Genomic DNA, 18,503 nt, shown 5'->3' on the forward strand with positions numbered 1-18,503 from the left:
AGCCATCTTTTTCCCTAAGAAGAATCTTCCATATACCCTGTCTCTTGGTCATGTACATACAGTTCTACAAAGAACATAGAGTGCTTTTGGAATAATGAAACAGAGTAGAGAAAACTTATTTTAAACTAATTTTGTGGCTTAAAAGTCCCAAAGAATAAAGGGCAAAAAGAGTAAGAGAATAATAGAGAGAGATGGTGATGTGTGATGTGGGGGAGAGAGAGCTGTGACTGGAGTGAGTGCAGAGAAGAAGAGGGAGAGGGGGAAGGAAGAGGGGGGAAAAAGGAAGGGGGAAAGAGAGAGAGAGAGGAGGGGGAGAGAGAGAGAGAGGGAGGGAGAGGAGGAGGAGGAGGAGAAGGAGGAGGAGAAGAGGGGGAGGAGGAGGATGAGGAAGGTTCTTGGAAGGATGGCATCCCAGGCCCTTTAGCCTCATGTGAGTGAGGCCAGGCCCCACAGTGACTCCCATGGGCCTCAGTGCTGTGCATTTAGGAGTCCATTGTTCCTGAAAAAAATGATGATATTTTATGGCGATTGGTATAAGAAGCAGGTGCTCTTTGACCTTAAAGGATTCTTTCTTCCTTCTGATTTTAGAAAGAATTAAGACATGTTTGTGAGCCCTAAGCCCTGTGCCTGAAGTGGGTAGGTCTGGCTGAGTCCCTCCTACGCAGCCCTCAGTGTGGTGTGGTTCGTGAAAAGTTGGGGAGCTGTGAGGGGCCCTGGCTGAGAAGTTCCCTCTCATCTCCTCTCTGGTTTCAGTATCATCACATGCAAAAGAGAGATAAAAATACCTCCCCTTGGGCTGCTCAGGGGGATGAAATGAGATAACTTATGTTAAGTGCAGCCTGTGTCTCAGCTTTGAGTCAGGAATTCAAAGGGGGAGGAGGGGTCAGAAGGGTGTATAAAGTTGGTGAAAAAGAATAAGAGGTTGTAAAATAAAGAAAAAATAAAAGGAACACTCATAAGTTTCAGCCATAGCTGAGATTAACTTCCTAAAATGAAGGCAATTAAAAAACCATGTCAGTCCTGAGCATCATCCAAGGAAGCAGGGCCCGGCTCCCCTCACAGGGCCTCACATGGTCTTACCTACACTGACTGGGCCTTCACATCCATCCATCCATACATCCATCCACAGGGTGTTTTTAAAAAGCCCACTCTGCCCCATGAAGAACAACACAGCTGGAGTTAGATGAGGCAGGGGCAGACAGAGATGAGCTCCTTGTTCCTTCCATGTCTGTGTGAGGACATTTTTGAGGAGTTGAGGAATCTAAGAGGTTTGCCCAACTATACAGCTAGAGTATGAGGCTGAAAACTGGCTGCTGTGTTCTCTGGGCTGCTGTCTACCTCATCTAGCAACTCTAACAAAACAAGAAGAAGCAGTGTTGTGAGGAAGCTCTCCCAGCTCAGAGGGAGCCATGTACCAGTGCTATGGGGAGGAGGTGGCCTCCAGGCTGATGACCTTCCTTGTCCAGGACTCTGCAGGACATGGCTAGACTGTCTTTTTTCCTTGGATATAATTTTCAGTGGCAAATGGGCAAATAGAGCAAGGCTGGGGAGCAAAGAGGGAGTGGAGCTGTGGGGAGGGAGCCAGCACCCACTCATTCAGAATACACTGGAACAGTCAGCCTGACCAGGGCATGGAAAAGCATCATCTTCAACTAGACCAGGTGTGGTGCTAGGAATTTTTTCTGAGAGACCGTTTTGTCCCAAGAACAAACCCTTGACATAGAGATTACTATCATCCCCTTGACAATATCAGGACTAGCTACAGAATTTGGGAGCCTGGTGCAAGATGGCAATGTGGATCCCTTGTTGAAAAATGAACAATTTCAACATGGCAACAGCACAGCATGAAGCCAAATGAAGGCAGGACCACCTGGGGACAGGCCCCGGTGGGAATGTGTAGGTTGCACACACTGAGGCCAGTCCTGTCTTAGATAATGAATGGGATGTAAAGGAGTCCAGCCATGTATCCAAGGTCACAGCCAGTTCATATTGGGTCCAGATTCCAAACACCACTGACTAGCTGGTATTACCAATCTCTCTGCCACTAGCACATTGACAAAGTGTATTTGGGCTACATGATTTTTTAACAACAACAACAACAACAACAAAACCCTGAGGGGGAACAAAACCTACTTGAGGCCTCTAGCATTGTCCAGGCTGTGTAGCTTTTATCAAGCATCTGAAATGAGAGAAGAATTCACACCAAGTGGACTGATGCCTGTGGGGGGAGGAGGGGACACAGACGCCACTATGTATGGCCACTGACTGGGGCCCAACACAAAAGTCAGCAGGCATGGTTGTTGTATCAGGTTTTGATCTGGCAAATATAATTTTCCTCCCATGAGTATAGGTGCCAAAGTACAGGAACCCATTGACTGCTGATAAAAAGTAAAGATTCTCTAGTCCAGGGGCCCAAGAGGAAGAATGGCAGGGTTGGGGTTCCAACTCAAGCCCGATACTCAAGCCCCTTATAAATGCACAGTGCATGCAGGAGAAAGGGGTACAGGGGTGTCTGACACTGGTTCTCAGCAAGGGACATACCAGTCAGTACTGTCCATGCAAAGTGGAGAATGCAGGGTGCGTCAGGTGCAGTGGGATGCTTGAGGCAGCCCTACCCAGGGTTTGCCTAAAACCAGTGCCTCCAAATGGGAGCCCCTTTTTTCAGCTCTGGAAAGTGGTCAATGTGTGCCTGCTGAGCCCCAAATCAATCATGTGTGACCATGGTGGTTTGGCAGTAAGAGACAGGGTATGTGTGACTTTAACACAGAAGGAGAAAAACAGAAACAAGGGACTGTAATACAGTGTCATCAAGAGTTGGGTATGAAAAGTAATGGAGATGAGGGCATGTGGTATTATGGAAGAGAAAGAACTAGAACCTCAGGGTGTGGTATGGGGTTGTGGGGGGCCTGCGCAGACCCTTCCCCTGGTTGGGGGGCTCCCCATGGAGGAAAGTGGAAGTCTAGTGAGAGCCCTGCCAACCCCCTCAACCCAGAGATGGAATCCAGACCCTGGGGGTGGGCTCTGGGTAGCACCAAGGGAAAGGGACTTTTGTCATTTTCTGCCAGTGCTAAGGTTCTGTACAGGAACATTGTTCTGGAAGAATGTACAAAATTAAAATTTATAATAGCTAAGAACAGGGGCAGTACTCCCTCAGAAGGTCAGATTATATAATGATGTAAAGAAACTCCCAGGCCATGAGAGGAGGGTGGGGGCAGGGGTTGGGTGGGGAGAGGGAGAGGACGTGAATGTGACTCAATGCTGGGTGGGAAGTGGCTTCTGGGGCCTCTTTGCTCTGTTCTCAGACTGTTTCAGTTTGACTTTCTTTCTGTTCCAATTTATTATTTCCTGGCCTCCCAGCATATGCCAAGTTCTGGCCTAGGAGCTGCTGAGTATTTCAGTGTATGACTTTTCAAAAGCACTCTGGCCTTTGGAACAGACTTTTGGCTTGAGAAGGGTACCGGGCCCGAGAGTGTCAACTTTAGGATAGTCTGTGCTAACATCCATGCATTCTGACTGGTTTGTCTAGTGCCTCTGTGGGCCAGGCCCCAAAAGTAGGGGGCAAGATGACCTCAGGAGGTCAGAATCCTGACTCTGTCAGGGCTGCAAAGTGTCCCCTGGTCTGTAGTTGGTGGTTTTCTAGGGTTGGGAAAATTTTCCGTGAGGTGGAAATGCATAAACTGGGTCTTGACCAACAGAAAAAAAGGTATGCATGTGTGGGATGAGGTTACCCAGAAAACCCCGGGGGTGGGGGGGGCTGGTGTGCGTGTGTGTGTGTGTGTGTGTGTGTAGTGGTGAGGGGTGTTACCACAACAGCCAGAGGGCTGATGGATGCATTTGTGAGGCTCGAAGCTGGAGAAGTGAACTGCACAGGCAGATGCACAGGGGCCATGAGGGAATCCCCCAGGTAGGGAACAGAACAACAGCCCAGGGTGGGTCAGATCTAACCACAGAAAAGGGAGTGATGGTAGGCAGTCCTGGATCGGGTTGGACTGCAGGTTTGGCTGAGGACATGTGGGGTGGCCGCCATCCCATGTGTCAGTGCTGCGTGCAGGCCCTCTGCACGATGCACACCAGCAACAGACTTCCTCGTGCCCTGACCCTCTCAGGTGGGCTGTGGCTCTGACATCCTCCATGCACAGCCTGGCTTTATCCTCAGAACTGGGAACAGCAGGCCAGGCTAGGCCTCCAGTGTTTCTTCTGCCAAACAGGTAAGAAAATGCCCATCATTCCAGGTATGCAGGGGTGACCCAGCAAGGCTCTACCATAGCTTGGCCTGAAGCACTAATGCCGTCGTTATGTTATCAAAAAGCAGAAAACAACCGCCAGCTCTCCACTGGAGACTTGAGAGTACCCGCGCCTGCAGACCGGGTCTGCTTTGATAAATTTCGTTAACAGCCATCCCCTCTACTCCCACCACTGCTGGGTCCCCACGTGACTCTTGTGAAGTTAGCTTTGTTATTCCCACCTCCACAGATAGATGAGAAAACCATGGCCCTGAGGTATTTTGTATCCCTCCCATAGCAAGCCTGGCCTGAATTCACATACACAGATGGAAGGACTGACAGGCAAACTAACATTGGGGTTCTGACAGGCACTTCTCCAAAAAGTGATACAAAATCTTACAGAGGCAAAAAAGCATTAGAAACTGGTGTGACCTTAGAGGCAAGTTTCTGAGTATGTACCCATGTTTTTAACACCCCACTATAAGAATTGCAGGTGGGGGAATTTGTCCTAAAAGTATACAATCAAATGCAGGTAAAATTCAACTTATAAGGATTTGCACAGTATCTGTTTGAAAAATTAGTCTGTACACATCATAGTCATACAATTCATACACTGCCGTCCCAAGAAGAGTCTTGTTATGATGCCAAGGTATCATCTTTAAGATATATTCTTATAGAAAAAAGCAAGATGAAGTAGAATATATAAAATAGGTTCCGTTTTGTAAAGTAAGAAATGACTATACATGCATATGATGCTTCCAGAAGAATTCTCAGCAATAAAGCCATTGTCCTTAGGATGGGAAGAAGTTGTCCTTCTTTCCTGTTATTAGCTCTTCATGGTTCAAACGCTTTTGTTTGGTTTGGTTTTTAACCTGTGCTTGCTGGGCCTCACATTGTTCACTCAGTTGCTGGAATATGTTTGGGTTGAGGCCTCAAAAAGGGATTTCAGATACATATATCAGTCATCCAAAGATGCAAACACACCTGGCTTGCCCAGCTTCTCACTGCTGTGGAAAGGCCTCTTCCTACTCACTGTAAGACGATTTACCCCTCCACTGCCAACAAGAATACCTCTTACCCCACTCCCGTCTGCTTCCCAGACTGCTTTGCAAGTCCCAGAAATACTTGCCCAACCAAGGGCACCCTGGGAAAGGTCCAGCTGCTGACTGAGCCAGCCCTGTGAGACTCCTAACACCACCAATATATGGAGGGATTGAGCAATGGCTGAGATGGAATTTCATTTGGCACTTAACTCAATCCTCTCTGCTTCTGCCAGAGGTGGCGAATTCTATATAAAGCTACCAAACCTGGCTGTTTTCTCACTGAGTGTTGACCTCTTCAACCCAAGGGCAAGGCACGGACATTGTGCATGACTCATTGGCAGTAACTATGGCATTCATGTCCCACCAGGCTGGGCAATCCCGGTGGAGGGAAGCAGGTCCTCTCCATTCTAACCTTGGTTCCGAGGAGCGGCTACAGCTATATAAACTGAGACCGGCTATAGACACATCCTGTCTGAATTAGCAGAAAGAAATGGGGCCCCAGGGTCCTCCCACAGTTGGGATCCTGTCATAAATCAAATCGGCAGGATGATCTGGTATGGTATGCCGACAAGGGCTGCGTCTCCACCAGTCCAACAGGAGATGTTTATAAGGTCTGAAACTGGAATCCTTAAGACTGTTGGGGAGGAAGTGGGGTGGGTGGGTGATCCTCTTAGAGCTGGAGTGGCTGCAGCTTGCACTTCCTCAGTGAAATGAGCACAGTGGCTTCTGTCTTCTATTCCCCTGGCAGCACGTGTTCGTGTTCTTCTTTCTCTCTCTCTCTCTCTCTCTCACACACACACACACACACACACACAAAGTGCATACTCACAGAAATGAGCTCAAGTCAGACATGCACATAAACACACTAATAGACAGGAACTCACAGCTCCAAATATAAAAATGCCTGATATTTAGGATCCCTTGGCATGTGTCAGCCTCTGTGTCCAGTCATTTAAGTGCACCTAAAGGCACCCCAGCGCTCACTCCAGCAGCCCAGAGGCCTCATACAGGAGCTGGCTGTGCGCACATGGCATGGAGCACAACACCTGCAGAGCTAAGCTGCTGTCATTCAGAGCAGGCTGGGCCTGGGAGGCCTCATCACCACCTGCATTTCAAAGACTTAGAAAAGAGTCTATCTATTCAATACCCACATCATTATCACGTTAAGGATCACTTCGGAGGCTCAGAGTATCTCCTCCTGACAGGGTGCAATAATCGGACTGAGTGTGAGGTATAAAAGTTATAAAGTCATTCCTTTAAAGTGTAAACATTTTAACTTTGCTTGCAATAATCCAAGGGCAGAGGAAGGCAGGAGAGACCCAGCGATGTTTCCCAGCATCCACAAAGAATCTCTTCTCATAGGATCTCCTGTTTTCCCCTGCGACATCTGTGCCTGTCCCTGCCTGCCTGGGCCAGGAGGAGCGAGCCAGGCGGCTGGACGGCTGCGGCCCCTTCTTGGAGTTAACAGAGTCCTTGCGCGTCCTGAGAGCCACTCCCTCTTCATTTTCCTAGGACATGGTGTGGCCTAGGACACTTCACCAATCGCCCCCACAAAGAAACAGAAAGCTAGCGGACGCGCGGGGGCTCTGCGGAAGTGGGGCGCGGGGTCGGAGCGGGGCTGGGGCCCGGGAGCTGGGTGTCCCCTTCCCGGCTCAGCCCAGCCGGCGACCTGGGACGCGGGACCCTGGGTATCCGCGGCCGCGTGGGCCCAGGACGGTCCCCACGCGGGCACTCACCGGGGTGCGGGGACGGCGACGTGTTGTTGAGGCTGCTCATGGCCGACGGGTCCTGGCGCCGCCGGCGGAGGGGACCAGCGCGGGACACGGCGGTGGCGGGGGCGCGCGGGACTCCTGACCCCGAAGGCAGAGGAAGCGGCACCTAGGTCACAGTCCCCAGCCAGGCTGAGCCACAGGGGAGGGGCTCCCGCCCCGAGATAGGCACACTGCCCTGCACCGCTCTTATTTTTTTCTACAACTTGGCTGGTGGAGTTTCCACCCTTTTTTTTTTTTTTTTAAACACACACACCGCCCACTTCTGAACTCTTCTGCACTCCAGCTTTCCTGCGCGAGACTCACATTGTTTCTGGGTTTCCGCTTCCATTTGTGACTACCAGATAGAGAGGTCGCGAGAATCCCCGCTGTAGGCACTGAAAAGTGGCCTGGCTGCCACTCTCAGAGAAGGCGACCAAATAGGGGCAGACCTGCTTCGGAAAGTTGGCAGGCTGCTCTGCTCCTTCACTGCTATGTGGCCTCTCTGAGCAAGCACAGGGCATTTATATTTATTAATTTAATTTCTTTTCTTTTAACCAGCATACAGTAATTCTAGATAACTATGGGATAAATTTTCTATGTGTATTTTTTTTTTTTTTGAGCCAAGACCTCTCTATTTTGCCTGCCTTAGCCCCCTGAGTGCAGGGTTATAGAATGCACTCTGATTCATACAATGCCCGCTGATCAAACCCAAGCGATTAGACTTTCCACCTCCTTATTGCTTCCTTGTGTTTGGAGGTTTACAGTTCATCTCTTCAGTTCTTTATAAAATACACAATAGCTTTTTGTGGAATATAACCACCGTACTGTGTTGCAGAACACTAGAAACTGCATATCTGGGTATTGGTACCAGTTGTCCATCTTCCCTCTATTCTGGCCTCCCACCCTTCCTAGCTTCTAGTAGTCACTATTCTACTCTTCCGTTTTGAGATCGATTTCTGAAGATTCCACATATGAGAGGGAATATGTGGTATTTGTCTTTCTGTGTCTGATTTAACTCACCTATGTGTTCAACTTCCATCCATTTCCATTTTCCTTCCTTCCTTCCTTCCTTCCTTCCTTCCTTCCTTCCTTCCTTCCTTCCTTCCTTCCATCCTTCCTTCCTTCCTTGCTGTAGGTGACAAGATTTCATTCTTTCACGGATGAGTAATATTCCATTGTGTACATACACTGTGTTTTCTTTGTTCATCCGTGGACACTTAGGTTGAGGCTATTAAGAATAGTACTACACTCAAAATGGATCAAGGATTTTAATATCAGACCAGAAACTCTAAAGTTGATACAGGAAAGAGTAAGAAATACTCTGGAGTTAGTAGGTATAGGTAAGAACTTTCTCAATGGAACCCCAGCAGCACAGCAACTAAGAGATAGCATAGATAAATGAGACCTCATAAAACTAAAAAGCTTCTGTTCATCAAAAGAAATGGTCTCTAAACTGAAGAGAACACCCACAGAGTGGGAGAAAATATTTGCCAACTATACATCAGACAAAGGACTGATAACCAGAATATATAGGGAACTTAAAAAACTAAATTCTCCCAAAACTAATGAACCAATAAAGAAATGGGCAAGTAAACTAAACAGAACTTTCTCAAAAGAAGAAATTCAAATGGCCAAAAAACACATGAAAAAATGCTCACCATCTCTAGCAATAAAGGAAATGCAAATTAAAACCACACTAAGATTCCACCTCACCCCTGTTAGAATAGCCATCATTAGCAACACCACCAACAACAGGTGTTGGCGAGGGTGCGGGGGAAAAAGGAACCCTATTACACTGTTGGTGGGAATGTAGACTAGTACAACCACTCTGGAAAAAAATTTGGAGGCTACTTAAAAAGCTAAACATTGATCTACCATTTGATCCAGCAATACCACTCTTGAGGATGTACCCAAAAGACTATGACACAGGTTACTCCAGAGACACCTGCACACCCACATTTATTGCGGCACTATTCACAATAGCCAAGTTATGGAAACAGCCAAGATGCCCCACTACTGAAGAATGGATTAAGAAAATGTGGTATTTATACACAATGGAATTTTATGCAGCCATGAAGAAGAACAAAATGTTACCATTCGCTGGTAAATGGATGGAATTGGAGAACATCATTCTGAGTGAAGTTAGCCTGGCCCAAAAGACCAAAAATCGTATGTTCTCCCTCATATGTGGACATTAGATCAAGGGCAATCACAACAATGGGATTGGACTTTGAGCACATGATAAAAGTGAGAGCACACAAGGGAGGGATGAGGATAGGTAAGACACCTAAAAAATTAGCTAGCATTTGTTGCCCTTAACGCAGAGAAACTAAAGCAGATACCTCAAAAGCAACTGATGCCAATAGGAAAAGGGGACCCAGGAACTAGAGAAAAGGTTAGATCAAAAAGAATTAACCTAGAAGGTAACACCCACGCACAGGAAATCAATGTGAGTCAATGCCCTGTATAGCTATCTTTATCTCAACCAGCAAAAACCCTTGTTCCTTCCTGTTATTGCTTATACTCTCTCTACAACAAAATTAGAAATAAGGGCAAAATAGTTTCTGTTGGGTATTGAAGGGGTGGGGGGGAGAGGGAGGGGGTGGAGTGGGTGGTAAGGGAGGGGGTAGGGGCAGGGGGGAAAAAGGACCCAAGCCTTGTATGCACATATGAATAAAAAAAAAAAGAATAGTACTACAATAAACATTGGGGGCCAGGACAGCTGGATCATGTTGTAGTTCCATTTCTAGGTTTTTGAGGAACCTCTGTAATGTTCTCTATAATGGCCACACAAACTTACATTCCTAAGAATAGTTCCCTTTGCTCTGCATCCTTGCCTGCATTTGTTGTGTTTTGACTTTTTGGTAATGGTCATTCTTTCTGAGGTGAGATGGGGTCTCACTGTGGTTTTGGTTTTCATTTCCTTGGCAGCTAGTAGTGGTGAGCATGTTTCCACACACTTGGATATATGTATTTCCTCTTTTGAAAAATGTCTGTTCAAATCATTTGCCCATATTAATTTAATCGTTGTTGCTGTTGAGAAGTTTTTTTTTTAGTTCCTTGTATATTCTGGGCATTAATCACTTCCTTGATTAATTTTATCCCTAGGTATTTGTGTGTGTGTGTGTGTGTGTGTGTGTGTGTCTAATGTGAGTGGACTTGCTTTCGTGATTTCATTCTCAGCAAGTTCATTATTGCTGTACAAAAATGCGACTGATTTTTGTATCTTGAGTTTTTATTCTGTAACTTTACTGATTTTATCAGTTCCAGTAGTCTTTTAGTGAAATTTCTCTCTCTCTCTCTCTGTCCCTCTGGCTATACTGCAGTTGAACTAAGGACCTCAGGCTTGCTAGGCAAGCACTCTATAACTTGAGCTATGTCTCCAGCCCTTTTAAAAATTTTAGTTATTTTTTAGATAGTATCTCATGCTTTTTGCCTGGCTTTGGCCTTGGACTCTGATTCTCCTACTTATGGCTTCTTGCATAGCTGGGATGACATGCATACACTATCATGTCTGGCTTACTGTTTGAAATGGGGTTTCCCTAACTTATGGGTCAGCCTTGCCTTGAACTGAAATCTCCCCAATCTTTGCCTCCCTGGTAGCTGGAATTACAGACGTGTGCCATTGGTGGAATCTTCAGGTTTTTTTTTTTTATATATAGACTCATGTGAGCTAACAAGAATAATTTGACTTTCTTTCTTCCTATTTGTATGTCTTTTATTTCTTTCTCCTGTTTGTTGTTCTGGCTAAGACTTCCAGAACTATGTTGAATGAAGGTCATGAAAGTAGACATCCTTATCTTGGTCTAATTTTAGAGGAAGTACTTTCTTTACAGACTAGAAGGGAATGGGATGCCATGTTCAATATTTTGAAGGGAAATTGCTGACCAAGAATACAATATCCTTCAGAAATGAAGGTGAAATAAGGACTTTCTGAGATAAGCAAAACCTGTAGGAATTCTACACTACAGGACTAGTCTTACAAAGATGCTTAAGTGAGTCATACATCTAGAAGCAAAATAAAGACAACCTCTGCCATAAAAACATAAGAAAGTATAAAACCCATTAGAAGAGCAGATCCACAAAAGAGAAAGAAAAGAATAAAACCACAAGAATAAACAGTAAGAGAAGAAGATAAGGACAAAGGATAGTCAAAACAACCATTAGAAAATGGAAACCAAAGATGAGATGGATTAGCTATACTTATATCAGATAAAATAGACTTTATGTAAATAAACTGTGGAGAGTCAAAGAAGGTGACTGTATAATGATCAAGGGATAAATTCAGGAAAACAATTGCAAATGTACGTCAACCTAATGCTACAGCACCAAATTTTATAAAACAAACAATATTACATTTGAAGGAAGAGATTGGCTCCTATGCAATAATAGTTGAGGAGTTCAATATACTATTTTCATCAGTAGAAAAATTGTCCAGACAAAAATTCAACATGAGACAATGTATTTAGACAAGTGGATCAAATGGACCTAACGTGCACAAAGTATGTCATTCCACAGTTGCAGAATTCACTTTCTTCTCATCAGCACATAGAATGTGCTCCAGGATGGAACATATGATAGCCCACAGTCTAAGTCTCAGAAAATTTAAATAAATGACACATACTGTGTATCTTCTGAGACAATAGAATAAAACTAGAAACTAATAACAAAAGAAACTTTAGAACTTGTGCAAATATACGCAAACTAAGTTACATGCTGTTGAATGCTCAATGAGTCTTCAAAGAAATCAAAGGTAAATTTAAAACTTTCTTGAAACAAAGTGAAAATAGAAATACAAGATAACAATAGTCATGGAATGCAGCAAAAGCACTGCTAAGATGCTTTAAGTTTATAGCAATAATTGCCTGCATGAAAAAAAAAATAGAAAGATTTCAACCAGAAAACCTAATGGTGCTTCTCAGGGAACTAGAAAAGCAACAAAAAACCCAATTCAAAATTAGTGGGAAGAAAGAAATAAAGATCAGAACAGAAATAAATAGATTACAGACTAAAAAATAGAAAATATAAGTGAAATGAGGAGTTGGTATTTTGAAAAGTTAAAGAAGAAACAACATTTACAAACCTTTCATTAGACTATCCAAGAAAAAAATGAAACTCAAATAAATAAATGAAAAAAGAGACATTACAATCAACACCACAGAAAGAAAAAGGATCACTGGGGACTATTATGAACAGCTATATCAACAAACTGGAAAACCTAGAAGAAATGGATAAATTTCTGGACATATATAACCTACCAAAATTGAGCCATGAAGACACAGAAAGTCTGAACTGGAAAATAACAAATAAGAACGTTGAATCAGTAACAAAAATTCTCCCAAAAAAGCAAAGCTCATGATCATGTGATGTCACTGCTGAATTCTGCTAATTTTGGGGGAGGAGAGACATGCTGGGGATCAAACTCAAAGTCTTCTGCTAATCACACACACTACTACTAAGGTATGCCCCCAGCCTCTCTACCAAAATTTTAGAAGAACTAACTCAAATTCTTCTTCTTCTTCTTTATTTATTTACTTATTTATTTTGTGATACTGGGGTTTGAACTCAGAGCCTGCACCTTGAGCCACTCCACCAGCTCTTTTTAGTGATGTCTTTTTTCAAGATAGGGTCTCATGAACTGTTTGCCTGGGCTGGCTTTGAACTACCACCCTCCTGATCTCTGCCTCCTGAGTGGCTAGGATTACAGGCGTGAGCCACCAGTGCCTGTCTTTAATAATTTTTTCATAAATATACGCTCAGCCATTATTTTTTTTATTCATATGTGCATACAATGTTTGGGTCCTTTCTCCCCCCTTCCCCCACCCACTCCTTTACGCCCCCCCCCGGGACTTCCTCTCCCCCAACCCCCTTGCTACCCGGCAGAAACTATTTTGCCCTTATCTCTAATTTTGTTGAAGAGAGAGTATAAGCAATAATAGGAAGGACCAAGTGTTTTTGCTAGTTGAGATAAGGATAGCTATACAGGGCATTGACTCACATTGATTTCCTGTGCATGTGTGTTACCTTCTAGGTTAATTCTTGTTGATCTAACCTTTTCTCTAGATCCTGGTCCCCTTCTCTTATTGGCCTCAATTGCTTTAAAGTATGTGCTTTAGTTTTTGTGCGTTGAGGGAAACAAATGCTATCTAGATTTTTTAGGTATCTTACCTATCCTCATACCTCCCTTGTGTGCTCTCGCTTTATCATGTCATCAAAGTCCAAGCCCCTTGTTGTGTTTGCCCTTGATCTAATGTCCGCATATGAGGGAAAACATAAATGATTTTTGGTCTTTTGGGCCAGGCTAACTTCACTCAGAATGATGTTCTCCAATTCCATCCATTTACCAGCGAATGATAACATTTCGTTCTTCTTCATGGCTGCATAAAATTAGATTGTGTATAAATACCACATTTTCTTAATCCATTCTTCAGTAGTGGGGCATCTTGGCTGTTTCCATAACTTGGCTATTGTGAATAGTGCTGCAATAAATGTGGGTGTGCAGGTGCCTCTGGAGTAACCTGAGTCACAGTCTTTTGGGTACATCCTCAAGAGTGGTATTGCTGGATCAAATGGTAGATCAATGTTTAGCTTTTTAAGAAGCCTCCAAATTTTTTTCCAGAGTGGTTGTACTAGTTTACATTCCCACCAACAGTGTAAGAGGGTTCCTTTTTCCCTGCATCCTCGCCAACACCTGTTGTCAGTGGTGTTGCTCATGATGGCTATTCTAACAGGGGTGAGGTGGAATCTTAGTGTGGTTTTAATTTGCATTTCCTTTATTGCTAGAGATGGTGAGCATTTTTTCATGTGTTTTTTGGCCATTTGAATTTCTTCTTTTGAGAAAGTTCTGTTTAGTTCAGTTGCCCATTTCTTTATTGGTTCATTAGTTTTGGGAGAATTTAGTTTTTTAAGTTTCCTATATATTCTGGTTATCAGTCCTTTGTCTGATGTGTAGCTGGCAAATATTTTCTCCCACTCTGTGGGTGTTCTCTTCAGTTTAGAGACCATTTCTTTTGATGAACAGAAGCTTTTTAGTTTTATGAGGTTCCATTTATCTATGCTATCTCTTAGTTGCTGTGCTGCTGGGGTTCCATTGAGAAAGTTCTTGCCTATACCTATTAATTCCAGAGTATTTCCTACTCTTTCCTGTACCAACTTTAGAGTTTGGTGTCTGATATTAAGATCCTTGATCCATTTTGAGTTAATATTGGTATAGGGTGATATACATGGATCTAGTTTCAGTTTTTTGCTGACTGCTAACCAGTTTTCCCAGCAGTTTTTGTTGAAGAGGCTGCTATTTCTCCATCATATATTTTTAGCTCCTTTGTCAAAGACAAGTTGGTTATAGTTGTGTGGCTTCATATCTTGGTCCTCTATTCTGTTCCACTGCTCTTCATGTCTGTTTTTGTGCCAGTACCATGCTGTTTTTATTGTTATTGCTTTGTAATATATTTTGAAGTCAGGTATTGTGATACCTCCTTCATTGTTCTTTTGACTGAGTATTGCCTTGGTTATTCATGGCCTCTTGTGTTTCCATATAAATTTCATGCTAGATTTCTCAATCTCTTTAATGAATGTCATTGGAATTTTGATGGGAATTGCATTAAACATGTAAATTACTTTTGGGAGTATAGACATTTTTACTATGTTGATTCTGCCAATCCACGAGCATGGGAGATCTCTCCACTTTCTATAGTCTTCCTCAATCTCTTCTTCAGAAGTTTATCATTTTCCTTGAAGAGGTTGTTCATATCCTTTGTTAGGTTTACACCTAGGTATTTGATATTTTGAGGCTATTGTAAATGGAATTGTTTTCATATATTCCATCTTAGTTTGTTCATTATTAGTGTATAGAAATGCTAATGATTTTTCTATGTTGATTTTATATCCTGCTACCTTGCTGTAGCTATTGATGGTGTCTAGGAGAGTTTGAGTAGAGTTTTTTGAGTCTTTAAGGTATAGGATCATGTCATCTGCAAATAGGATATTTTGACAGTTTCTTTACCTATTTGTATTCCTTTTATTCCTTCTTCTTGCCTAATTGCTCTGGCTAGGAATTCCAGTACTATGTTGAATAGGAGTGGAGATAGTGGGCATCCTTGTCTAGTATCTGATTTTAGAAGGAATGGTTTCAGATTTTCTCTGTTAAGTATAATGCTGGCTGTAGGTTTGTCATGTTTAGCTTTTATAATGTTGAGGTACTTTCCTTCTATTCCTAGTTTTCTTAGAGCTTTTATCATGAAATGATGTTGGATCTTATCCAAGGCTTTTTCTGCATCTATTGAGATGATCCAGTGGTTTTTGTCTTTGCTTCTATTAATGTGGTTTATTATGTTTATTGATTTTCATATGTTGAACCACCCCTGCATCCCTGGGATGAAGCCTGCTTGGTCGTGGTGAATAATCTTTTTGACGTGTTGTTGAATTCAGTTTGCCATTATTTTCTTGAGGATGTTTGCATCAATGTTCATTAAGGAGATTGGCCTATAGTTCTCCTTTTTGGAGGTGTCTTTGCCTGGTTTTGGGATAAGTGTAATACTGGCTTCATAAAATGTGTTTGGCAGTTTTCCTTCCCTTTCTATTTCATGGAATAGTTTAAGGAGGGTTGGTATCAGTTCTTCTTTAAAGGTCTGAAAGAATTCAGCAGAGAATCCATCAGATCCTGGACTTTTCTTTTTGGGGAGACTTTTGATTGCTGCTTCAATTTCATTTTGTGTTATAGATCTATTCAGGTGATTAATTTCCTCTTGGTTCAGTTTTGGATGATCATATGTATCTAGAAATCTGTCCATTTCTTTAAGATTTTCAAATTTATTTGAATATAGGTTCTCAAAGTAGTCTCTGATGATTTCCTGGACTTCCATGGTGTTTATTGTTATCTCTCCTTTTGCATTCCTGATTCTACTAATTTGGGTTTTTTCTCTCCTCATTTTAGTCATGTTTGCCAGGTGTCTATTGATCTTGTTTATTTTTTCAAAGAACCAACTTTTTGTTTCAGTAATTCTTTGTATGGTTTTTTTGGTTTCTATTTCGTTGATTTCAGCTCTTATTTTTATTATTTCTCTCCTTCTATTTGTTTTGGGATTTGCTTGTTCTTTTTTTTCTAGGAGTTTGAGATGTATCATTAGGTCATTGATTTGGGATCTTTCAGTCTTTTTAATATATGCACTCATGGCTATAAACTTTCCTCTCAGGACTGCCTTTGCTGTGTCCCATAGGTTCCGGTAGGTTGTGTTTTCATTTTCATTGACTTCCAAGACCTTTTTAATTTTCTCTTTTATTTCATCAATGATCCATTGTTCATTTCCTCTTTAATGTTGTCTATTTTTGTCCTGAGTTCATTTATCTGTTTATTAATCATGTTCTCTGTTTCACTTTGGTGTTTATACAGTGTTTCTATGGTTTCCCTTATTTCTTCTTTTGCTGTTTCAAATTCTCTATTTTTGTTGTCTTGGAATTTCTTGAATGTCTCCTGTACATTTTGGTTGACCCTATCCAGTATCATCTCTATAAAATTCTCATTGAGTACCTGTAGTATGTCTTCTTTTAAATTATTCCTGTGGGCTTCATTGGGTTCTTTGGCATAGTTTATCTTCATTTTTTTGGAGTCTGGATCTGAGTATCTGTTTTCTTCATTTCCCTCTGGTTCCTGTACTAATTTTTTGCTTGTTGAAACTGGTTTCCCTGTTTTTTTTGTCTTCCTGTCATTGTTCTTGGTGTTGTTATTGCCCCTGTACTGTGTGCGATTATGTATTTTCTGGCTTGTAATAATTGCACTAGTGATATTTAGAATGGAAGGTTGTGAGGGGATGGAAAGCAAAGAAGTTAAAGAAAAAGGGAAAAACAAACAAGTAGCTAAAAACAAAACAAAGAAACAAAAAAGTTTCAAAGATATAAACAGGGAGAGATAGTGTACTAATCAACAATAAGCTGAACAGGCATTAGAGAGACAGAGAAAGGATTGAAAAAAAAATTTAAAAAAATGAAAAAAAAATCTCCAAGTTCAAATGCAATAAAGTTTCAGTCTTAATAATTTTGGTGTTCGTCCCTCAGCCTCCAATCCTGGAGATGGTGTGTCAGAAGTAGTTCTGTTGTTGTCTCATCAAAGGGGAAAGAAACCAAGCCAAGCCAAACAAAACAAAACAACACAAAACAAAAAAAACACCACAAAGTGTCCCAAGTTCAAATACAATACAGTTTCAGTAAGTTTTTCAGCAGGCAGGTGTAGTTTGGTTGTTGTCTCATCAAAGGAAGAAAGAAACAAAAAGAGTCTAGAGACAGTACTGTGAATGGCTATCTGAGGCTGCGGCTCACTTGCCTGCTGCTGTCAGCCTGCTCTTGCTGGCAGCGTTATTTATGCAGATCTCAGGAGTGAGCTTAGCACTCACCTGGCCCCTCAGGCTTTGTTTACTCAGAGTTCTCCTGTGCATGAGCCGCTGCTACAAGCGTTCCCCTTTCCAAGCACATTGGGGAAGGTGACACTGCAGCCGCTTTCTCAGGCCTGTGTGTTTATTTACAGCTCACGTGGGAAGTGGGCCTTCCCCACTCTCCTGTGGAGTTTTCCTCCCCCCACCACTTTTACAAGCTTTCCTGCTCCTGGTTGCTGGGTGTGTGCTGCCGCTCCTGCCTTCTCCAGCTGGCTTGTTGTGAGGGATTTCCCCTCCCCCTCTCTTCAGTGCTCAGGGCACCCCGCCCTCTTTGGTATGTGTCTTTTTTGTTGTTATTGCTCATTATTCAGTTTTTTTTTTTCTTTTTTCCCTGGGTGGGGGTCAGTCTGTCCAGGGGGCTATGCTTATCTGGCCCAGGGTTGTCTGTGGGGGTACTGCATGCCACTTAGCTCACCTTGTGGTCTGCATCTTTCCAAGCCATCTGGGCACTGGCATCTGGTGGCCCGGGGGCACTCCTAGTTTCTCCGTTTAACATGAAGTGGAGATACTATGCGCAGGCTGGGAGTGTGGAAGAGTCAAAGTTTTGCCTCTTCTCGGTGGTTTTTCCTGTAAGGTGTATCTCCAGTGTCTCTCCAAGATTTTACTTTAGGAGGCATGCTTTCTGCTCCCCCCCTCTAGCCTCCATCTTGGACTCTCTTCCTGCTCAGCCATTAAAATAGCACCCATGAGATCCCGCAAAGGTGAGATGCCAACATGTTGAGTATTCTTCCAAAGCATGAATGCTCTGCAGCTTGTAATATATAGCATTTATTATTTAGAGGCAGCAGCCTGGGCAAATAGTTTGTGAGACCCTATCTTGAAAAAAAAATCACCAAAATAGGGCTGGTGGAGTGACTCAAGGTGTAGACCCTGAGTTTAAACCCCAGTACTGCAAAAAGAAAAAAATATTAGAAAAAAACTAAGAATTGTTGGACAAGGACCATATGATCTGTTGTCATTGCCTTCATCTGAAGCTTCCTGACAATGGAATTTGTGGAGAATTCTCTATACTTCTACAGTTAAAATCTCAACATGGATTTTGATACTTTGGTTAGTTCAATA

General features: G+C 42.9%; 1 protein-coding gene across 2 annotated transcripts in view; it reads right to left on the minus strand.

Moving 5' to 3' along the window:
- Window positions 1-7,466, minus strand: part of Gypc (glycophorin C (Gerbich blood group)) — a 35,129-nt gene extending 27,663 nt beyond the window's left edge. The window contains exon 1 of one of the 2 annotated variants that reach the window (XM_074070496.1): window positions 7,342-7,466. In XM_074070496.1, the coding sequence (XP_073926597.1) occupies window positions 7,342-7,366 (25 nt within the window). In that variant the 5' untranslated portion in view covers window positions 7,367-7,466. Of the gene's footprint in view, window positions 1-7,002; window positions 7,268-7,341 lie in introns of those variants that run through there. The other variant, XM_020188028.2, reaches the window with a different exon arrangement.
- Between the last annotated feature and the right edge of the window lie 11,037 nt (window positions 7,467-18,503).

This window comes from Castor canadensis, chromosome 4 (genome assembly GCF_047511655.1).
Source record: "Castor canadensis chromosome 4, mCasCan1.hap1v2, whole genome shotgun sequence".
Lineage (NCBI taxonomy): Eukaryota > Metazoa > Chordata > Mammalia > Rodentia > Castoridae > Castor > Castor canadensis.